The sequence below is a fragment of the Prinia subflava genome, chromosome 31 (genome assembly GCF_021018805.1).
Source record: "Prinia subflava isolate CZ2003 ecotype Zambia chromosome 31, Cam_Psub_1.2, whole genome shotgun sequence".
Classification (NCBI taxonomy): domain Eukaryota; kingdom Metazoa; phylum Chordata; class Aves; order Passeriformes; family Cisticolidae; genus Prinia; species Prinia subflava.
The window spans coordinates 156,873-173,162 of NC_086277.1; the positions used below are offsets into that span (position 1 = coordinate 156,873).

General features: G+C 60.4%; 3 protein-coding genes across 11 annotated transcripts; 1 reads left to right on the forward strand and 2 right to left on the reverse strand.

Annotated features, from left to right (window-relative positions):
* Window positions 1–943: 943 nt before the first annotated feature.
* On the reverse strand, window positions 944–4,831 carry FLAD1 (flavin adenine dinucleotide synthetase 1). Its single transcript, XM_063420581.1, has 7 exons — window positions 4,535–4,831; window positions 3,678–4,437; window positions 3,080–3,227; window positions 2,792–2,890; window positions 2,527–2,716; window positions 2,064–2,137; window positions 944–1,982 (listed from the first exon to the last, which is right to left on the reverse strand). Exons 1-7 carry the CDS (start codon window positions 4,814–4,816, stop codon window positions 1,847–1,849), a joined length of 1,689 nt encoding a protein of 562 aa, XP_063276651.1. The 5' UTR covers window positions 4,817–4,831; the 3' UTR covers window positions 944–1,846.
* A 161-nt stretch (window positions 4,832–4,992) lies between these two features.
* On the reverse strand, window positions 4,993–5,985 carry CKS1B (CDC28 protein kinase regulatory subunit 1B). Of its 3 annotated transcripts, none has more exons than XM_063420596.1 (3): window positions 5,803–5,985; window positions 5,312–5,434; window positions 4,993–5,239 (listed from the first exon to the last, which is right to left on the reverse strand). In XM_063420596.1, the coding sequence occupies exons 1-3, from the start codon at window positions 5,832–5,834 to the stop codon at window positions 5,065–5,067; spliced, it is 330 nt and encodes a 109-aa protein (XP_063276666.1). In that variant the 5' UTR covers window positions 5,835–5,985; the 3' UTR covers window positions 4,993–5,064. The 3 variants fall into 3 exon arrangements, with proteins under 3 accessions (XP_063276666.1, XP_063276664.1, XP_063276667.1); XM_063420594.1 differs by having other exon boundaries at window positions 5,776–5,928; XM_063420597.1 differs by having other exon boundaries at window positions 5,307–5,434; window positions 5,776–5,928.
* A 38-nt stretch (window positions 5,986–6,023) lies between these two features.
* Window positions 6,024–16,173, forward strand: SHC1 (SHC adaptor protein 1). Of its 7 annotated transcripts, none has more exons than XM_063420586.1 (14): window positions 6,073–6,092; window positions 8,102–8,185; window positions 11,649–11,810; window positions 12,052–12,122; window positions 12,420–12,483; window positions 12,711–12,830; window positions 13,260–13,313; window positions 13,429–13,480; window positions 13,665–13,791; window positions 13,889–14,057; window positions 14,249–14,309; window positions 14,430–14,597; window positions 14,683–14,945; window positions 15,273–16,173. In XM_063420586.1, the coding sequence occupies exons 2-14, from the start codon at window positions 8,174–8,176 to the stop codon at window positions 15,399–15,401; spliced, it is 1,452 nt and encodes a 483-aa protein (XP_063276656.1). In that variant the 5' UTR covers window positions 6,073–6,092; window positions 8,102–8,173; the 3' UTR covers window positions 15,402–16,173. The 7 variants fall into 7 exon arrangements, with proteins under 7 accessions (XP_063276658.1, XP_063276656.1, XP_063276655.1 ...); XM_063420585.1 differs by having other exon boundaries at window positions 6,080–6,196; XM_063420584.1 differs by lacking the exon at window positions 6,073–6,092 and adding an exon at window positions 6,211–6,799.
* Window positions 16,174–16,290: the final 117 nt, after the last annotated feature.

The following is a 16,290-nucleotide window of genomic DNA, read 5'->3' on the forward strand; positions in this document are numbered from 1 at the left end:
CCCTCATCCCAGCCAGCCCTGGGGCTGAGCCACCGCCACGGCCACCATGCCAGGACATGGCAGGCATCAGATATATGGGCTCCAGTGGTCAGGGATACCCGGCACCATGCTACCAAGACAGCCGGGCACAGCCAGGAGCCCAAAAGGCACCACAGACACCACAGCACCACAGACACCGGTGCACAGCCACAGGGCAGGGTCCAGCTGAGTAGCTCATCTGGGCAGGGGGAAGCCATGAGGCACAGTGGCAGGGCACTGTCATAGCAGACCCCATCCCTATTCATGTCCTCACAGGGACCACTGCAAGGACCCCCTAAGCCCCTTGTGCCATCTTGGCCAGGGGTTCCTGTTGTCCCTCAGTTCCTGACCTGGCCAGGGTGCCCTGCAGGCAGTGGGTGAGGGTGGGAGCCCGCTCCACAACAAAGGAGCTAATGTAAACGGGACCCTTATCCCACGAAGAGCCAGGCTTCCTGCTCCTGACTTCCTGTCGAGATAAGGGAGGCCACACTGGCGCCAGTGCTGCTGCCGAGAATGGGGTGTGCAGAGCTTCCCCTGTGCTGTGGCCAGGCACCAGCACAGGCAGCACTAGGTAGGCTCACAGACCCACAGCCACCTCCACAGCTACACTCTGGTACCACCAGCCATGACCTTTGCCACAGCTCCCAGCCAGGTTGGGCCCATTGGAGATATTTTGCTCTAGCTGCTTCCCACAGACTGAAACAGGAAATGGCCAGGAGTGGGAGAGCAGGTAGGAGATGCAGACAGAACCCCAGCTCCCCATTCTTGCCCCTTGGCCCCAAGGGATGTGGGGACCCTCAGTCCTGGACAGGGGCAAGGGGTGCGCTGGAGTGCTTTAGTGCTACTGAGAGCTAGGATTGGAAAGTTTGGGGACACACACAAACACATACATTCCTGGAGCTCTGCCCAAACAGATGAAGCCAGTCAGGCACTCCTCAGCTTTATTGGGGTCTCTGACTGGGGGGACTGCAAGCTGGAGCAGAGACTCAGCACCAGAGGTCCATCAGCTCTATCAGCACAGGGTAACAAGCACAGTTCTGGGGAGGGGAGAGAGATACAAGGGGTAAGGACCCACTGACCAGTAACAAGGCCACACCCTCTAAATCCCCAGAATCGCCACAGCCAGGTTCTCTGTCTCCCCTCAAGCACCATGGCCAGGCCCTTTTCACTCCAGGAGCACTATGGTTGGGCTCCATCACCCCCAAACACCAGAGCCCCCATCATGTTTCAAGCATCAGATCAAGTCAAGCTGCAGGCAGGTCACTCACCCACAGCACCAGGGCAAGCAGGGGCTGACAGGGTCCAATGACACTGTGAGACCCTTCCCTAGTCCAGCAGCTCATGAATGCACCAGCTGCAGAGAAGGAGGCAGATGCATTCCCGCAGAAGCCGCAGCAACCAGGAGCCGAGGCGCAGCCCCAGGGAGGCGGCAGTGGGTGTTGGCAGTGCCAGTGCCTGTACCCGTGACACTTGCTGCGGAGCACCCTGCATACAGGCTGCTGCAGTCCAGGAGAGGTGCATGGCCCATGAGGAATCAGCAGGGTCTGACATGGTGGCAGAGGCAGCATCGCTGACATGCAGGGCCCTGGTAAGCACTGGAACCTGTTCCATTCTCCGCATTTCCAAAACTTCCACAATATAGGGAGGGGACACAACCTGGGGACCCTTTTGTTCCTCCCACTCCTGCCCCATGGAGCCCTCAGGGCTCAACAAGGCCACATGCTAGTGCAGTGCAGACTGCAGCAGTTTTATTTAGTGCTGACAGGCAGCAACTTTATTCAATGTCACTCCCACCAGCATTCCACTGGAGCCTCCCAGAGCGTGGCCTTCACTGGCGGGAGGTGCGCTCTTCTTCCTCATTTTCCAGCTCATAGGCAGGCCGGTAGCTCTCCCGGCCCTGAGCGTCAGTATAGCGTAGTGCTGGGTTCTTCTGTGTGTTGGCCATGCTGCCCAGGGACGTGTAGCTGCGGAGGGAAGAAGTAGCTGCAGGACTGCACGCAGGGGCACTGGCTGTGCATGTGAGAAGGGCAGCACTGGGCACTCACCCCTTGTCATAGAGGATACAGTAGGGGACAAAGAGCTTGCGCAGGAACTCCCAGATGTCCCGGTAGGTCCAGTCCTGCAGGGAGAATTGGGCAGGGATTGAGGCAGAGGCAAAAAGCTGCTCCCTTGCCTCCCAGAAAAGCAAGCCAAACCTTTCTGGAGAGCACCTGGGAGAGCCAGATGGATATCAGAGCACAACTGTCCCTCCCAGCACTTCCCCAAATACAGGGAAACCCCCCAGCAGGGAAGAATGAGCCCTGCCCAACAGCACTCAGCAGCCTTACTAGAGCAAGGGGCACCCACGGCTGCACAGCGGGGCAGCAGATACTCTGGGAGAGCGAGAATTGTGAGAGAAGCTCTCCAGGGAGCTCTCCAGGGACCACTGCTGGTCCCCAGCCTCATCAGGTCCCTCTGCCAGGCCCTGTGGCAACAGTCCCAGTCCCTAAACAGGTGGAGGCCACATACCAGCAAGGGGTTCACCCGCATGTAAGGGGGCCAGTCAGGGTCTGTCATACACATGGGGGTCAGGGTACACGAGTAAGGGTCCGTTCGCCGCGTTCCCATCAGGACAGCCTCCAGCTGTGGCTGCTGCTCCTTCAGGTGGGCCAGTGCCTCCTGGATGGAGCCCTCCACAGTGCAGAGCTGGACTCCGTACCTGTGCAGGCAAGGTGGGCAGTTGACTGTGGGCTGCAAGCAATGCTGCACACTCTCTGAGCAGCAGCCCACCTACCTCTGGACTGTTGCTTGAATGAACTGCTCCATTTCAGGGAATGGAGACACAGTGCGAATGTAGAGCACCTGCAGCCTCTCCTGCCTTGCTGGGAACCGCCTGCAGAGAGACCCAATGCAGCTGGACTCTGATCACAACTGGAGGCAAGGCAGCGTCCAGTTCCCACCAACTAGACTCTATGAATCCACTCACTCCCCCAGGGTAGAGCAAGCAAGAGCCCCAGAGCCCTGGCCAGGGTCTGCAGGACTCTTCAGCCTTGCCCCAGCCTGGAGCCCCGTGCACGGGTACCTCTGCACAGCAGCATGGACGAGGTGCAGCAGCGCTGTGCAGTCCTTGCCCCCGTTGAAACCCACACAGAGCTGGACTAGGCTGTACTGGTCCAAAGCCTCCTCGATGGTTCGCAGGGCTGCTGCCACCTTCTGCCCCAGAGCCGAGCCTGCCAGGACAGGACAGTTGGTGCCTGCCCAGCTCATGTTCCCTCAGCATGGCCCCAGGGCCTATGGCTTTTCACCCTCTGGGTACATCTCATATCCCGACAAAGAGCGCAGCCATTGCTGGCACCACAGCCAAGAGCTTGTTCAACCCAGAGATCTGGGCCACAATGTGACGGGGATCATGAGGGCACTGGGGAACTGTGGCACTGCTGCTACTGCTGCACACTGCGCTCTAGGACCCTGCCATGACCAGCCCAAACTGAAGTTACAGGTCCCATTCCCACCTGTGTGGGGTGAAGCCCACTGCAGCTGCAGCACCCCTCAAGCCTCCCAGCACACCACAACAGGCAAGCTTTGCTCTCAGGCTGGTGTTCCCACTGCCCCAGCCCTGCTAGGCTGCACAGAAGAAGTGTGGAGGCACAGAGCTGTGCTGCAGCACCTCTTCCTGGTACCTGACTCAGCCAGGCCATAAACCTCCACAGCTGCTGGAGAGACACAGTCTGTCACCAACGGCACAGCAATGCCCGGTGGCAGCTCACTCATCAAGAAGCAATATGCGTCCTCCAGGTCCTGCTCTGACTCTGAGTCCAGGGTCAGCTTCACACGGTAGTAGTTGCTGGTCCAGTCTGGGTAGGAGCCCAAGCTGACGCGGCCCCGGAAGGTGGCATCAGCCAAGTCCAGCACGGGCGCAATGAACATCTCATCGGATGCCACATAGATGGTGCGGGAGTGGAAGTGGGTCTGTTTGCTGTGAAAGAGGTGAGCAAGGCCATCCAGGGCACGCTCCATCAGGGCCGGGATGCCAGGGAAGATGTAGACATTGCGCACACTGACTAGTGGGTACTTGAAGGTGTTGCCAGTGTGCCCGTCTGTGCCATAGTTTAGGCGGGAGGACTCGGGGACACGAGCCAGCTTCATCTCGGGGCACTGCTCCTCTGTCTTGCCAAAGAACTTGTGCACCAGGGCTACCAGCTCGGGATGGAGGACGACCCTCTCCCCAAACGCCTTAGCCACAGCCTCGAAGGTCACATCGTCGTGCGTGGGGCCGATGCCCCCGGAAGTGAGCACGAAGGTGAAGCGGGCAGCAAAGGCGGCCACCTCACTGGCAATGGCCTCCACGTCATCGGGCACCACCGAGATCCGGGCGACACTCACGCCAAGAGCACGCAGTCGCCGGCACATGAAGAAGGAGTTCGTATCCTGCGTGTAGCCCTGAGGGGAACGGAGACGCCCATGACGTGGTGCCCTGACCCCACGGGCAGGCCCCAGCCCGCCTCACCCCTGCAGCCCAGACCCACCCCGGCCGCACCTTGAGAATCTCGTCGCCGATGACGATGATGCCGGCAGTGTTGGCGGATCCCCGGGCCACCGCCGCCGGGCCCGAAGTAGCCATGGGGCGACAGGCGGCAACGCGCGGGCGCCCACCCACTCGCCCCGTAGCCCACAGCGCGGCTCGCAGCACCCCCCACATGGAGCCGCCCGGCCAGCCCCGCACACCGCACCGCGCGCTCAGGGGCCGTTCCGCACGTCCATCACGAGGCCTCGCCAGCACCCATTGGCTGAGAGGCGGGACCTGCGGGGACGAAACCATCGAGGGGAGGGGGTGTCGGAGCAGCTCCGCCTCCACGGCCCTCTCTCCGGTGGGCACGGGGAAGGCCCTCCAGCCCCAGATCCCGGGAAGCTCTCCTCGGGAATAGCATAGACCCCGCGGTACCGGGACCCCTTCCCCCTCCACCCCACCTCCCCCCGGCACTGCAGACAGACAGCTCCCAAACATCACTTTATTGAAGCTTTGGAGGGATCGCAACACGAAGGACCGCCGGAACAAGGGCCGAGTCGTCAAAACGGCGCCCAGGCAGCATAGAGGGTCAGGGGTGAAACCCCCGACGAATGCCGAAGAGGAGGAGGAAGGTGCTTTCTCAGCGTGGAAGGGCTGGGAGCTTCGGCAGACCAGGGGCCACTCACTTTTCTGGTTTCTTGGGCAATGGCCGTCGGAAGAGCAGGATGTGGGGCTCTGCGGGGCAATAGAGGGGGGTCAGGCCAGGCCCTGTGGGCGCCACCCGCTCCCCCGCGGGGCTCACCTGGCTCGTGGATCATGTAGTGGACCCAGCCCTGGCTCTGCTGCACCCCCAGGTTCCGCCACTCCGACTCCGACAGCAGGTGGGTCTTGGGCACCAGCTTGGCGATGTCCTTGGGCAGCATCACGTGCCTGCGCCCCCGCACCTCAGTCAAACACCAGGGCACCCTCAACAACCCCTCATTCCCCAGGACGGAGATTCCCTATTGAGGAGCTGTTAACGGGACCAGCACCGTGACCCAACGCACAACCCTCACCGGGAACCCCCATGTTAGCAGGATAATTCCCCTCTTGCTTCACTAGGGAGCCACGACTCGCCCACCACTCCCCTCCCACTAGCGAGCTGTTAATACCCTCCCGCCCCACCGTTTTACGTTATCGAGGCATTTCCCTCCCTAGTCCCGGTAAACCTTAACCAAGATCCCTGCATCCTTATCAAGCAGATGTTACTGGGACCCCTTCTCGCTCCGTACCGGTACTCAAACTCCTCATCATCGTACTTGTCCGAGTAGTAGATCTGTTTGTGCGCCATGACAGGCCCACCGTGCCCTCCCTCGGCGGCCGTTGGCGCCCCCGCCCCCCGCGGCGCTTTCAAACACCGCCGCCCCACGCTCCCATTGGGTGGCGCCACACGGGGGGCGGGGCGGGGCCGTTGCCCATTGGCTGACGCGCGACGCGACGCGACAAGGCCGTCGCGCCGGTTCCCGCGGGCCGGGCGCGGCCCGCGATTGGCTCGTGGGTCACGTGACATGGGCGCAGCGGGGCTACGCCAGAGGGGCGCGGGCCGGAAGTGAGTGGCAGCGAGTGCGGCGGAGGGGGAGGGGGGCGACGGGGCGCGCGAGCGCGGGAGCGGCGGAGAGCGGCGTGAAACCCGCGCGTGACCGATGGTGCCCGGTGAGCGCGCGCCGGCCAGGGCGGTGAGGGCGCGCGCGGATGGAGATGGGGGGCCCCGCGCAGGGCCCGGGATCCAAGGCCAGGCCCCGCGGTGCCCTCGTGGCCGCAGTGTCGCCGGACGGAGGCCGCATCGCTCGCCGCCACCGCCTTCCGCGGAACGAATAGGGGTCCTGCGGCAGCCGCCCCGAGACGCCGCCGCTCCCTGTGCTGTGAGGGCCGAGCTGCCCCTCCCAGCTGCCTTGTTTGCCCAGTGTGAGGGAGCCTAGCCGTGGGGCAGGCCCCGACCCTCCTATATGCGCCCCGACGGGGGCTGGAGGAGCCTGTGCTGTGCTAAGATCTTGGGGTGACCCACCCGACGTGGCGGCTGGTTGTGTGTGCCTCGGGCTCAGGCTTGCATCGCCCCACCCCGTGCTGGTGCGATACTCGGGAAGGACATCAGATGTAGGGGTGTGCCAGGGTCTGGGGAGAATCCCGAGCGCCAAGACTGGCATAACCTCCAGCAGCAACGGGGCACCGGCTGAATTTGGAGGGTTCCTCGGCCTCTGCAGTGCTGTGGTGTGCCCTCCTGCCATCCTGCCTTCTATGCTTCAGAGTAAGGCAGCAGTGAGTACCTAGAGCCTACCCAGCTGTTGTGGACAGGGGTAGCTGTTCCCCCTTGCAGATCTCTGTCTGCTCTCCAGCAGTGTGTTGTGTCCATCTGTTCTTGCTTCTTCCCTTGAATCTTGTAAATGGGCTCACCCACTCAGATTATAGGCTGTGGACACGGGTTCCAAGCAAACGTGACCTCGGCCCTGTTTGCCACATTGGCGCTGCAGAAGTCTGGGCAAAGGGCGCTTGCCAGTGCTTGCCAGGGCTGCCCTGGTCTCAGCCTGTAACAGAGGGGCTGAAGATGCCATCTCTTCTCAGCCAAGCAGGGCATGAGGATCCACCCACTGCCCTTTGATGGGGCTTTGGCTGGGCCCCCTCTGGAGCTGTGCAAAGCAGTGTCCCATCCTCCAGAGGGACACAAGTGGGCTTTAGTAAGGCTGAACACCCTGGCTCAAGGTTCAGATGCTCCTTCCCTGCCAGCAGACTCAGTGCCTGATTCCAAAGGGCACGGTTGCCACCTCTGCTTGCCAGTGGCATAGTCTTTCAGGGGTTGATCTCCACTGCCATTGCCAAGCATAGCCCTCCTTATCTTGCCACCTTCCAAGATGATGGCAACAGCTGGTACAGGTCGCAGATAAAGGTACAATTGCTGCCAAGCAGTAAATCGTGTCTGCTGCCCTGCACTTCTCCACTGGCCTAGCCTTGACTGCCTTGGCTGGGCAGTGGGAATGGGAATGAGAAGAGCTTTGTTTGCCTTGTTTTCCCCTCACAGAGCTTCCTGCCTCTGCCAGCTTACCCCTTCTAGACTCTTTCCAGGACTCCTGTCTTCACTGGTGCTCTTGGAGGAAGGGACATAGCCCTAGGGGCTCTGTGTATAATTTTGTATCAGGGTGCCAGCTGAGGGAGTGGAGGAGGGGGCAGCTCTGCCCCCCTGGGTTGCCTTCACTCTCCCTCCTTGCATGTGGCTTTCCAGTACTGGTTTTTGGGCTGGGGTGTTGGCTCCAACACACGTCTTGGGTCACAGAGTGACCCTTGGCCCCTGATACCATTCACCAGTGTGGGCAGGGCCCAAGCAGTGCCAGGCTTAGCCTCGTGTTCCCATCCCAGTGCATCCCATTTCCATCCTCTCTCCAATGGGAAGAAGGTGTCTTCTGGGTTTCTCTCACCCTCTGTGTCAGCAGCATGTTACACAGCAGCCACAGCCCCATCCACCTATGGCCAGCATGGAGGAGCAGGGTCTGCCTCTTGGTACCATGGCCCCCACCTCAGCGGGCTGGGACAGGGCTGGCTAACTCCCTGTTTGTCCCCGAACCGCAGGTCAGAGTGCCAGACGAGAGGGGCTGTGTGTCTCTGCTCCCTGCCCAGGGCCTGCCCTGCCCTCCGCCGGCGATGGAGTATGTGGTAAGGACTTCGGTGGAGGGCTAAGTGGCTTTGGTGGTGGATCCTGCCTGCCTCCTGTGCCTTCTGGGAGGTCTCCAGCCTCTTCCCCAGATCTCCACTGGCATCTCCTAACCCCCTCTTGAGAATGAAGGAGAGGTTGCGTGCAGGAATGCATAAATGTTGTTTGATGCTGCTGTGATCCGTGGGGGAAAAACCAGCTATTGGCTGGATTTGAGTGTTCTTTGCTTCGCCCTTGCCCCAGAGGTTCAGCATTGGCTGCAGTTGGACAGAGGGCGAGTTTTGTATCTGTGGCCACCTGCACCTTGCTGCGATTTCTTGGCAAACCACCAGTATGTTCCAGGCCTCTGACTCAGCTCACAGTTTTTTTCCAGGGAGGATGTTGGTAGTGGAGCTTCTCTTCCTTGCCCCAGACGGTGTGTGAAGTCCCAGTCTCAGGTGCCTGAAAGTAGTCTACATCCCTGTTTCTCATGATCCATTGTCTTTCTGTGGTGGCAGGACATGTCCCCAGAGCTCCTTGGAGGCAGTTGTTCCAGCTGCTCTGCTCATACCCTGGAGCAGGAGCTCCTGGCATCTGTCTGACAAGGGGAAGGGCTGCAGCATGTGAGATGGGGCTTAGGACTGCCTGTTCAGGCAGGGCCAGTGTTCTGCACCTTTATGTATCTCCAGGTTTGCCTTCTGCACTCAGAGCCCATTGGGAGGGAGCTCTGATGCCTTGGGGTGGACTCTGGGGCGGGGGGGGCTGCAGTGGTAGCATCTGTGGTCTCCAAGAGCTGGGAGCTGCATCTTGCCACAGGCTGTTGAGTGATTTGGGCAGACTGGTCTCAAAGGTTCTGAGAAAATCAGGAATTTACTCTAGCTTACAAAAGCAGAGATGTGTCTGAGCAGGGGCTTCAGCTGGGAGGCTCATGAGCCTTTGCTGCCTTGAGGTGATGGCTGCTTTGCTTCAAGTCCTGGGGTGGTTGGAAGGGGCCAAGGAGACACTCCTGCCCCCTTACAATTCCCTCCTGCTCTTATTCTGGGGAAGCATCAGGGCTCACAGAGCTGCCATGCCAGGCAAGCCCAGGCCCACATCAAACAATGGCCAGTCTGTCAGGGGCAAACCCCACTGCCCTGCAGCCACGAGATGCCGCCCAGCCAGGCTCCCCTGGCAGCAGGGCTGCACTGGCCCCTCACCAGGCCGGCAACTTCCTGGCTCCGGGCTTCCTGCTTTTCTTTAGAGGAGTGGTGCTGCAGCCACAGGAAGGTCACAGCGCCGAACAGCCGGAGGCCTCTGGAGGGGACAAGCACTCTGTGGAACAGCCAGCCATCTCTGTGCCTGTGGGACCACCATGGCTGAGGTGGGGGGGCTGGCGTTCACAGAGCCAAGGAGGTGCTTCAGTGATGGGCCCACTGTCATGTGCCACAGCCCCTCACATCACATAGGTGGCAATTTGCAGCCCTTTTCTGGCTTTCCTTTCCCTATCCCCGTGGCAGTGTGCCAGGCTTTGAGAAGTGGGGCGGGCAGCTGCCAATGCCAAGCAGTGCTGGGCGAAGACTCCAAGCAGGGAGAGCCTTTTCCTTGCCCTGTATTTACCCAGTTTTGGTTTGGTGGCCGGAGCACCTGGTGGTTGGTAAGGGTCTGGCTTGTGGTGTGTCAGGGTTTGGGTTCTGCCTGAACTCCTTGCCACATCTCATAGGTGGTGGAGGGGGGAGAGCTCTTGTCCCTCAGTGGGGCCAAGGCTGTGGAGGGCAGCACAGTCAGGCTGGCCTAAGTTCCTGCTGCATGTGTGTCAAGGATAGGGGAGCAGGGGAGACCTGCCTCTGAGCCCCCTGATCCACAGGTGGGAGCTTTGCCCAGCTCCTTGATGTTGAAGGGGCCAATTTTGCTCCCAGCATGTTCTTGCCGCCTGCTTCCGGTAGCTCCGCCTGCGACCTTGATTTTTCCGCTCCAGATAAGCACTGCATCCCCACCCCTTGCCGGGAGCCCCTCCTGCACTGTGCCCCGCGCAGCCTGCACCACGGGCAGAGCCTGCCCTCCGCCTGTGAGTCAGCACAGCTCTTCCTATCAGCTGCAGCCCCTTAGTCTCTTCTCCCGGGAGGAGCAGCTGGGATGCAGGAAGCAGCAGCAATTTGCTGCAGCCTCTTCCACAGGCTCCCCACCACGGCTGGGGGTTTGTGCTGGGCCCTGCCTCGCCCAGTGCACAGCCTACCTGTATCCTGCTCCTGGCCATCCTCCTCTTTCTTCCACCAGCCCTCCAGGCAAGATCTGTGCTCTTAAAGGACTGAATGTCCCTGTATTCCAGGAAGCTGTGAGCGCCGGTGTCATCTCAGCATCGCTGCTCCCCCCAGCAAGGCCTAGCAAGCCAACAGCAGCTGCTGAACACCAGCACGTGGATTGCGTGGCTCTGGCTGCCACAGAAGGAACTTGTTCCCTCCTGGACAGTGCTTGGAACAGGGCTGGGATGGGCTTGGATGCGCTTTGTGTCTGCCTCGTCTCCGGGCTTTAAATATTAATGCTTTTGATTTTCTCTTAGCGAGCAGCAGCACAGGGGCTGCAGTGAGCTGTGGGGTGGAGGGTGACCCTGCTGAACTCACCAGGGCAGCAGCAGGGCAGAGGGAGCTGGATCTGGTCCTGGATGAAGACAGTGGGATTTGTTGCTGGCCTAGTGTTGAAGTGGCAAGGGGCTTGAAGACCTTCGGGCTGGGTACAGAGCATTCTGAGCTGCCCTTCCTGTGCCAGTGGCTCCCCCGGGTGTCGCTGCGGCCCCATTTCCTCCCTGCTGTGGTGTGTTGCTCTCAGTCTGAACGGATCTGCACAACCCTGCTGACGCCGATCACGATTGATCGGCTGTGCCTGCACAGTGCTGGGCAGCCCCTGGACTGTTCCAGGCTCAGCTTTCCCTGCCAGGCATGCTGAACTGGCGTGGACCTAACACAGAGCTCAGCGGAGGCTTCTGCTTGGAGGCAGCTTCCCGGTGGCTGCAGGCACTCAGACTCTCTGTGGGGCCCCTGTGAGGCCCAGCTGTCTTCATCCACCCTACTGCCACTCTGCATAGGGCGGCTGTGGCCCTTCTCACCTGTCTCCAGGATGGATCTCCTGCAAAAGAGCAAATACAGCCACCTGCGGAACGAGTCTGTCTCCTCTCTGGAGGAGTTCATGGCGGGCCCGGGAGTCCCGCCCTCCCCAGTGGAGTCCCTTGCAAGCATGCAGTCTCTGCCTAGTTCCCTGTCCTCCTCCTCCCTCAGCCACGCTGCACCTCTCGATAAGCTCTCACCTGAGTTGGAGGAGAGCCCTACAACCCTCTGCTCCTTCTTCCCCAAAATGGCCAACCTGAAGCTCTCCAATCCTGCCAACTTGCTCAGCTTGCAGGGCTCTTCAGCTGGCAACTGCCATGGGGAGCCTGGTCCCCCTGGAATGCCAGCCCTGGTGCCAGGGCATGCTGCCAGCTCCAGCTCAGTGAGACGTATCACTGTCTGTTCCCAGGATATGAACAAGCTGAGCTGCGGGAAGAAGACGCGGGTGGAAGGTGGCCAGCTGGGGGGTGATGAATGGACCCGCCACGGCAGCTTTGTCAATAAGCCCACCCGCGGCTGGCTGCATCCCGATGACAAGGTCATGGGCTCCGGGGTCTCCTACCACGTCCGGGTGAGTGCTGGGGAGTGGGGAAGAGTGGGAAGGGTCACTGTGGAGATTTGGGGACCTCCTCGTGGTAGGATGCACCATGCTCTTTGGAGGAGGGGTGGGGGACAGGGCGGGGCAATGGGCAGTGGGATTCTCAGGGAAGTTACTGCGGTCGGGGTGGGGTGCTTGAGGTCTCAGCCCCCTCCCTGGCTGCATGGGGGACAAACTTCATGGCTGGCCAAGCTCACCTTGCTCTCTTACACAGTACATGGGCTGTGTGGAAGTGCTCCAGTCCATGAGGGCTCTGGATTTCAACACCAGGACACAGGTGACCAGGTGAGCTCTGCCTCTCCCCAGGGTCTGCTCCTTTTGGAGAGGAGTGAGGAAGTTGTCTGAGCCCTAGGCAAGCCCCTGGTGGCATGTGGGGCTTTCAGTGGGGGCCAGGGACTGCTGGAGCCCATCAAATACTCATTCCAGTGCACTTTGCCCACCCAAAGAGTCCCAGCTCTGAGAGCTTCCATTCTGTCACCCTGTCTCTCTTGTGCTGATCCCTGTGTCCATAGTCCTGTAGTTGGGCAGTCTTGGGGCAAAGCAGGCACTGTGGGGACTGACATCTCACTCTACTCCCTGCAGGGAGGCCATTGGGCTGGTATGTGAGGCTGTGCCTGGTGCCAAGGGAGCCGTGAGGAGAAGGAAGGTGAGGCCTGGCTGGGAAGCTGTATGGGGAGTGTGCATGGCTGGTTTGGGCACAGGGCCAAGGACCAGATCCCAGCCTAGCTGGCAGTGCTGTGCTGGTCAGCCCAGGGCTCCAGTGAGGACAAGGTGCCCATCTCTGCTGTGGAAGCAGTGGGATGTGCCCTGTGCTCCTGCTGCTGGGCTGTCTGGTCTGGGGAGCCCCTTTTCTACACTACCATTTGCCCCTAGCCCTGCAGCCGCTCCCTGAGCTCCATCCTGGGCAAGAGCAACCTGAAATTTGCAGGCATGCCCATCACCCTGACCATCTCTACCAGCAGCCTCAACCTCATGGCCTCAGACTGCAAGCAGGTGAGAATGGGGAGGGGTTGGGTTGGTTTTAGACAATCAGGAATCCTCATGGACCTCACCCCAGGTCTTGCTGGGGCAGGGGATGCCCCCAGCCTCCCCAGGGAATTTCTGTATGGGCTGTCCAATAAGTGCCCACCTCCCTGCATTCCCTGGGGCTGAAGAGGCGTGAGGACTATCCCATGTGCTTTGTGGTTTCTCTCGTGGAGACAATGATATCCAAATCCCCTTGCCGGGGGCCAGATCTCTTGGTTTTGACCCCACTCCCGGTAATGTCCTAGTCCTTTTCCTGGTGGTCTTTGGCTCATAACCAGGGTTCTGAAGGATTTTGAGCCCCCATGGCAGGTCAGCCCTGGGAGGAGTGGGAGGTGCCACCCCTGGGAGGGTGAAAAGAAATTCCTGGCTGTGTCCAACAAGCTCTCCACCTTGCAGATCATCGCCAACCACCACATGCAGTCTATATCCTTTGCATCAGGGGGAGACCCGGTGAGTATGCAGGGTCCCCAGCCGTGTCTGTGTAGGGGCCTCTCCTGCCCTCTCCTGAGGTCTCGGGCCCAGTGCTCCCAGCAGCCTTGTCTCATTGCTGCTGTCTCACCCACAGGACACAGCTGAATATGTTGCCTATGTTGCCAAAGACCCCGTCAATCAGAGAGGTGAGGGTGCTGAAAGGGTCCTCAATGCCAAAGTCCCACTTTGGAGGTGTACAGGATCAGCTCAGTGTTGGGAGGGGGAAACTGGATGACCAATAAGAAAGCTCTGGGGTGTACAGGCCAGGCTCAGGGGTGAAGATCCATAGTGCTGGAGTTCCACAATCCCATCCCACCATTTTCTACCCAGCCTGCCATATCCTGGAGTGTCCTGAAGGCTTGGCACAGGATGTGATCAGCACAATTGGGCAGGCCTTTGAGCTGCGCTTCAAGCAGTACCTGAAGAACCCTCCAAAGCTGGTGACCCCCCACGACAGGTCAGAACAGTGCTGTGTGACAAGGAGGAGGGTGGTTTTGGAGAGGGGATGCAGCCGTGGCGGCTGTCACGGGCTTATCTGTACTGTGCTCTCCCAGAATGGCAGGGTTTGATGGCTCTGCCTGGGATGAAGAAGAGGAGGAACCAGCCCCGGATCACCAGTACTACAACGACTTCCCTGGCAAGGAACCTCCCATTGGGGGGGTTGTGGACATGCGCCTGCAGGATGGGGCTGCTCAGACCCCAAATCACTTGGGTGCCACACTGGTGAGGCTCTGGGCATGCCCTCTTGGGAAGGCACCATCTTTTAAGGGAGATGTGGGGACCTGGACTGGGCCATGGGTTCTGCTCAAGGTTATTTATGTTTCCCCGGTGTCTCTGGCAGCCTGGGGTGTGGGGAGCAGGAAGGGGGGTGAGCAGGAAAGGGAATGAGGGCTCATCACTGCCTCTTCCTGCAGCCTGTCGGCCAGTCGTCCAGTGGGGAGTGTGACCCCCAGAAGCAGCATGCTCCTGCTCAAGGTAATGTAATGGGTAGGGCCAGTCTCCATCCTCTTTCATGGACCCTGAGTGCTTTGATGGTGGGCACTGGTAGGGGCCCAAGGTGGGCTGAAGCCCTCCTGATCACAGTGCTCCTGGTAGCAGGGAGAGAGAAATACCCAGCTCCGGCAGGCACATCTGGCCGCGTGGACCTGTTTGACGACCCATCTTACGTCAACGTGCAGAACATAGACAAGACACGCCAAGCTTCAGCCGCTGGCACCCCAGCCACAGCCAACGGCAGTACACAGAGGGACCTTTTTGACATGAGTGAGTGGAACGGTGGCTGCAGCCAGGGCAGTGGATAGGTGGCTGTGGGCTTGGTCATGGTGCCCCCGCTCCTCTCTCCTTGCAGAGCCCTTTGAAGATGCCCTGCGTGTGCCCCCATCTGTGCCTGTGGCGCTGCCCCCTGCCCAGGTGGTGGCCTCCATGGAGGAGCAGCTGAGACGGGAGCCCTGGTACCACGGGAAAATGAACCGCAAGGAGGCTGAGAAGCTGCTGAAGGTGAATGGAGACTTCCTGGTGCGGGAGAGCACCACCACCCCGGGCCAGTACGTGCTGACTGGCTTGCAGGGTGGGCAGCCCAAGCATTTGCTGCTCGTCGATCCCGAGGGTGTGGTGAGTCCATGTAGGGGCCTGGGGATGGAGCTTGGGATAGCGGTGGGGGTCATAGGGGTTACATGAGCCACCAGAGCATTGGAGTTCTGCACTGCTCATCGGGAGAACTCTGGGTTGGCTTTGGGGATAGGAGAGGGCCTGGTGGAATGTGGGCTTGAAACTGCAGGCCCACATCTGTGCCTAGTCCATGCCATGGAGGGTGGTGGCTCTGTGCCACCTGGGCACAGGCAGCTCTGGCAGCCCCGGGGGGTTGGTGGGAGGACCCCCCTGCATGCACAGTGTAACTCCACTGACAGCCTCCTGAATGCCCCTTTTCCGGCACCCTAGGTGCGGACAAAAGATCATCGCTTTGAGAGCGTCAGCCACCTCATCAGCTACCACATGGACAATCACCTGCCCATCATCTCAGCTGGCAGTGAGATGTGCCTGCAGCAGCCAGTGGAGAGGAGACTGTGAACGCCTGGGGGCCCCAGTGCACAGCACCCCCAATGCGCAGCTCTCTGGCCATGTTCCTTGCCCCAGGGAGCCCTCAGACTCTTCTAGGTGTTCCACTTGGGACTGAGCATGGACTTGGTTGACAGGGCCTCTCTCCCTTCACCACATGGAGCTGGTGGCCATGGAGGGGCTCAGGCTGTGAGTGCCTGCAGGGTAGGGAACTGTTCTTGCAAAGCCCCTGCCCCTCCAGCTCCAGCCTTTGCAGAGCAGCTCAGCTCCTACCAAAACCCAGCCCTGCTGTTGTGCCACAGCCATTCTTGTGCTCACCAGCACAGGCTCAGGACTGGCAGGGCTGAGCCCCCCTGAGCCAGAGGCAGCCTGTCCTTATCTCTGGCCCCTGGGCCAGGAAGGGGGCCCACGGGGGGATCCACTCTTGCAAGCCCTCGACTGTACCGGATCACTTTATGTGTTAAATCTGTGCCTTGACCCCGCAGGTCCCACACTCTTATGCAAGGGCAGGGGCTGGTTACAGAGCCTCCCCCGTGCTCCCAGCGCCCTGTACCCCATCTGTGACATGCTTGTGCTCCAGGACATGCGCCACCACATCCCCTTCCTCCTTGCTCATCCTGGCTGGGCACGGGCAGCTCTGGCAGCCCCGGGGGGTTGGTGGGAGGACCCCCCTGCATGCACAGTGTAACTCCCCCCAAGCCAAAGTGCAGCCTCGCAGCCCTATGCCCCTGGCCCCGCTATACCAAAGGAAATGGCGGTTGTATTAAAGTTGGTGTTTCTCTAGGCCCTGGCTGGTGTGAGCTGGCGGGGGGGGATCACTGTGGGCGGGTGGTTCCACCCTGTGCTCCCCTATGGGTGCTACAGTTCGTCCGTGTTCCTTCCCTTCCCCCCAGCACCTCGT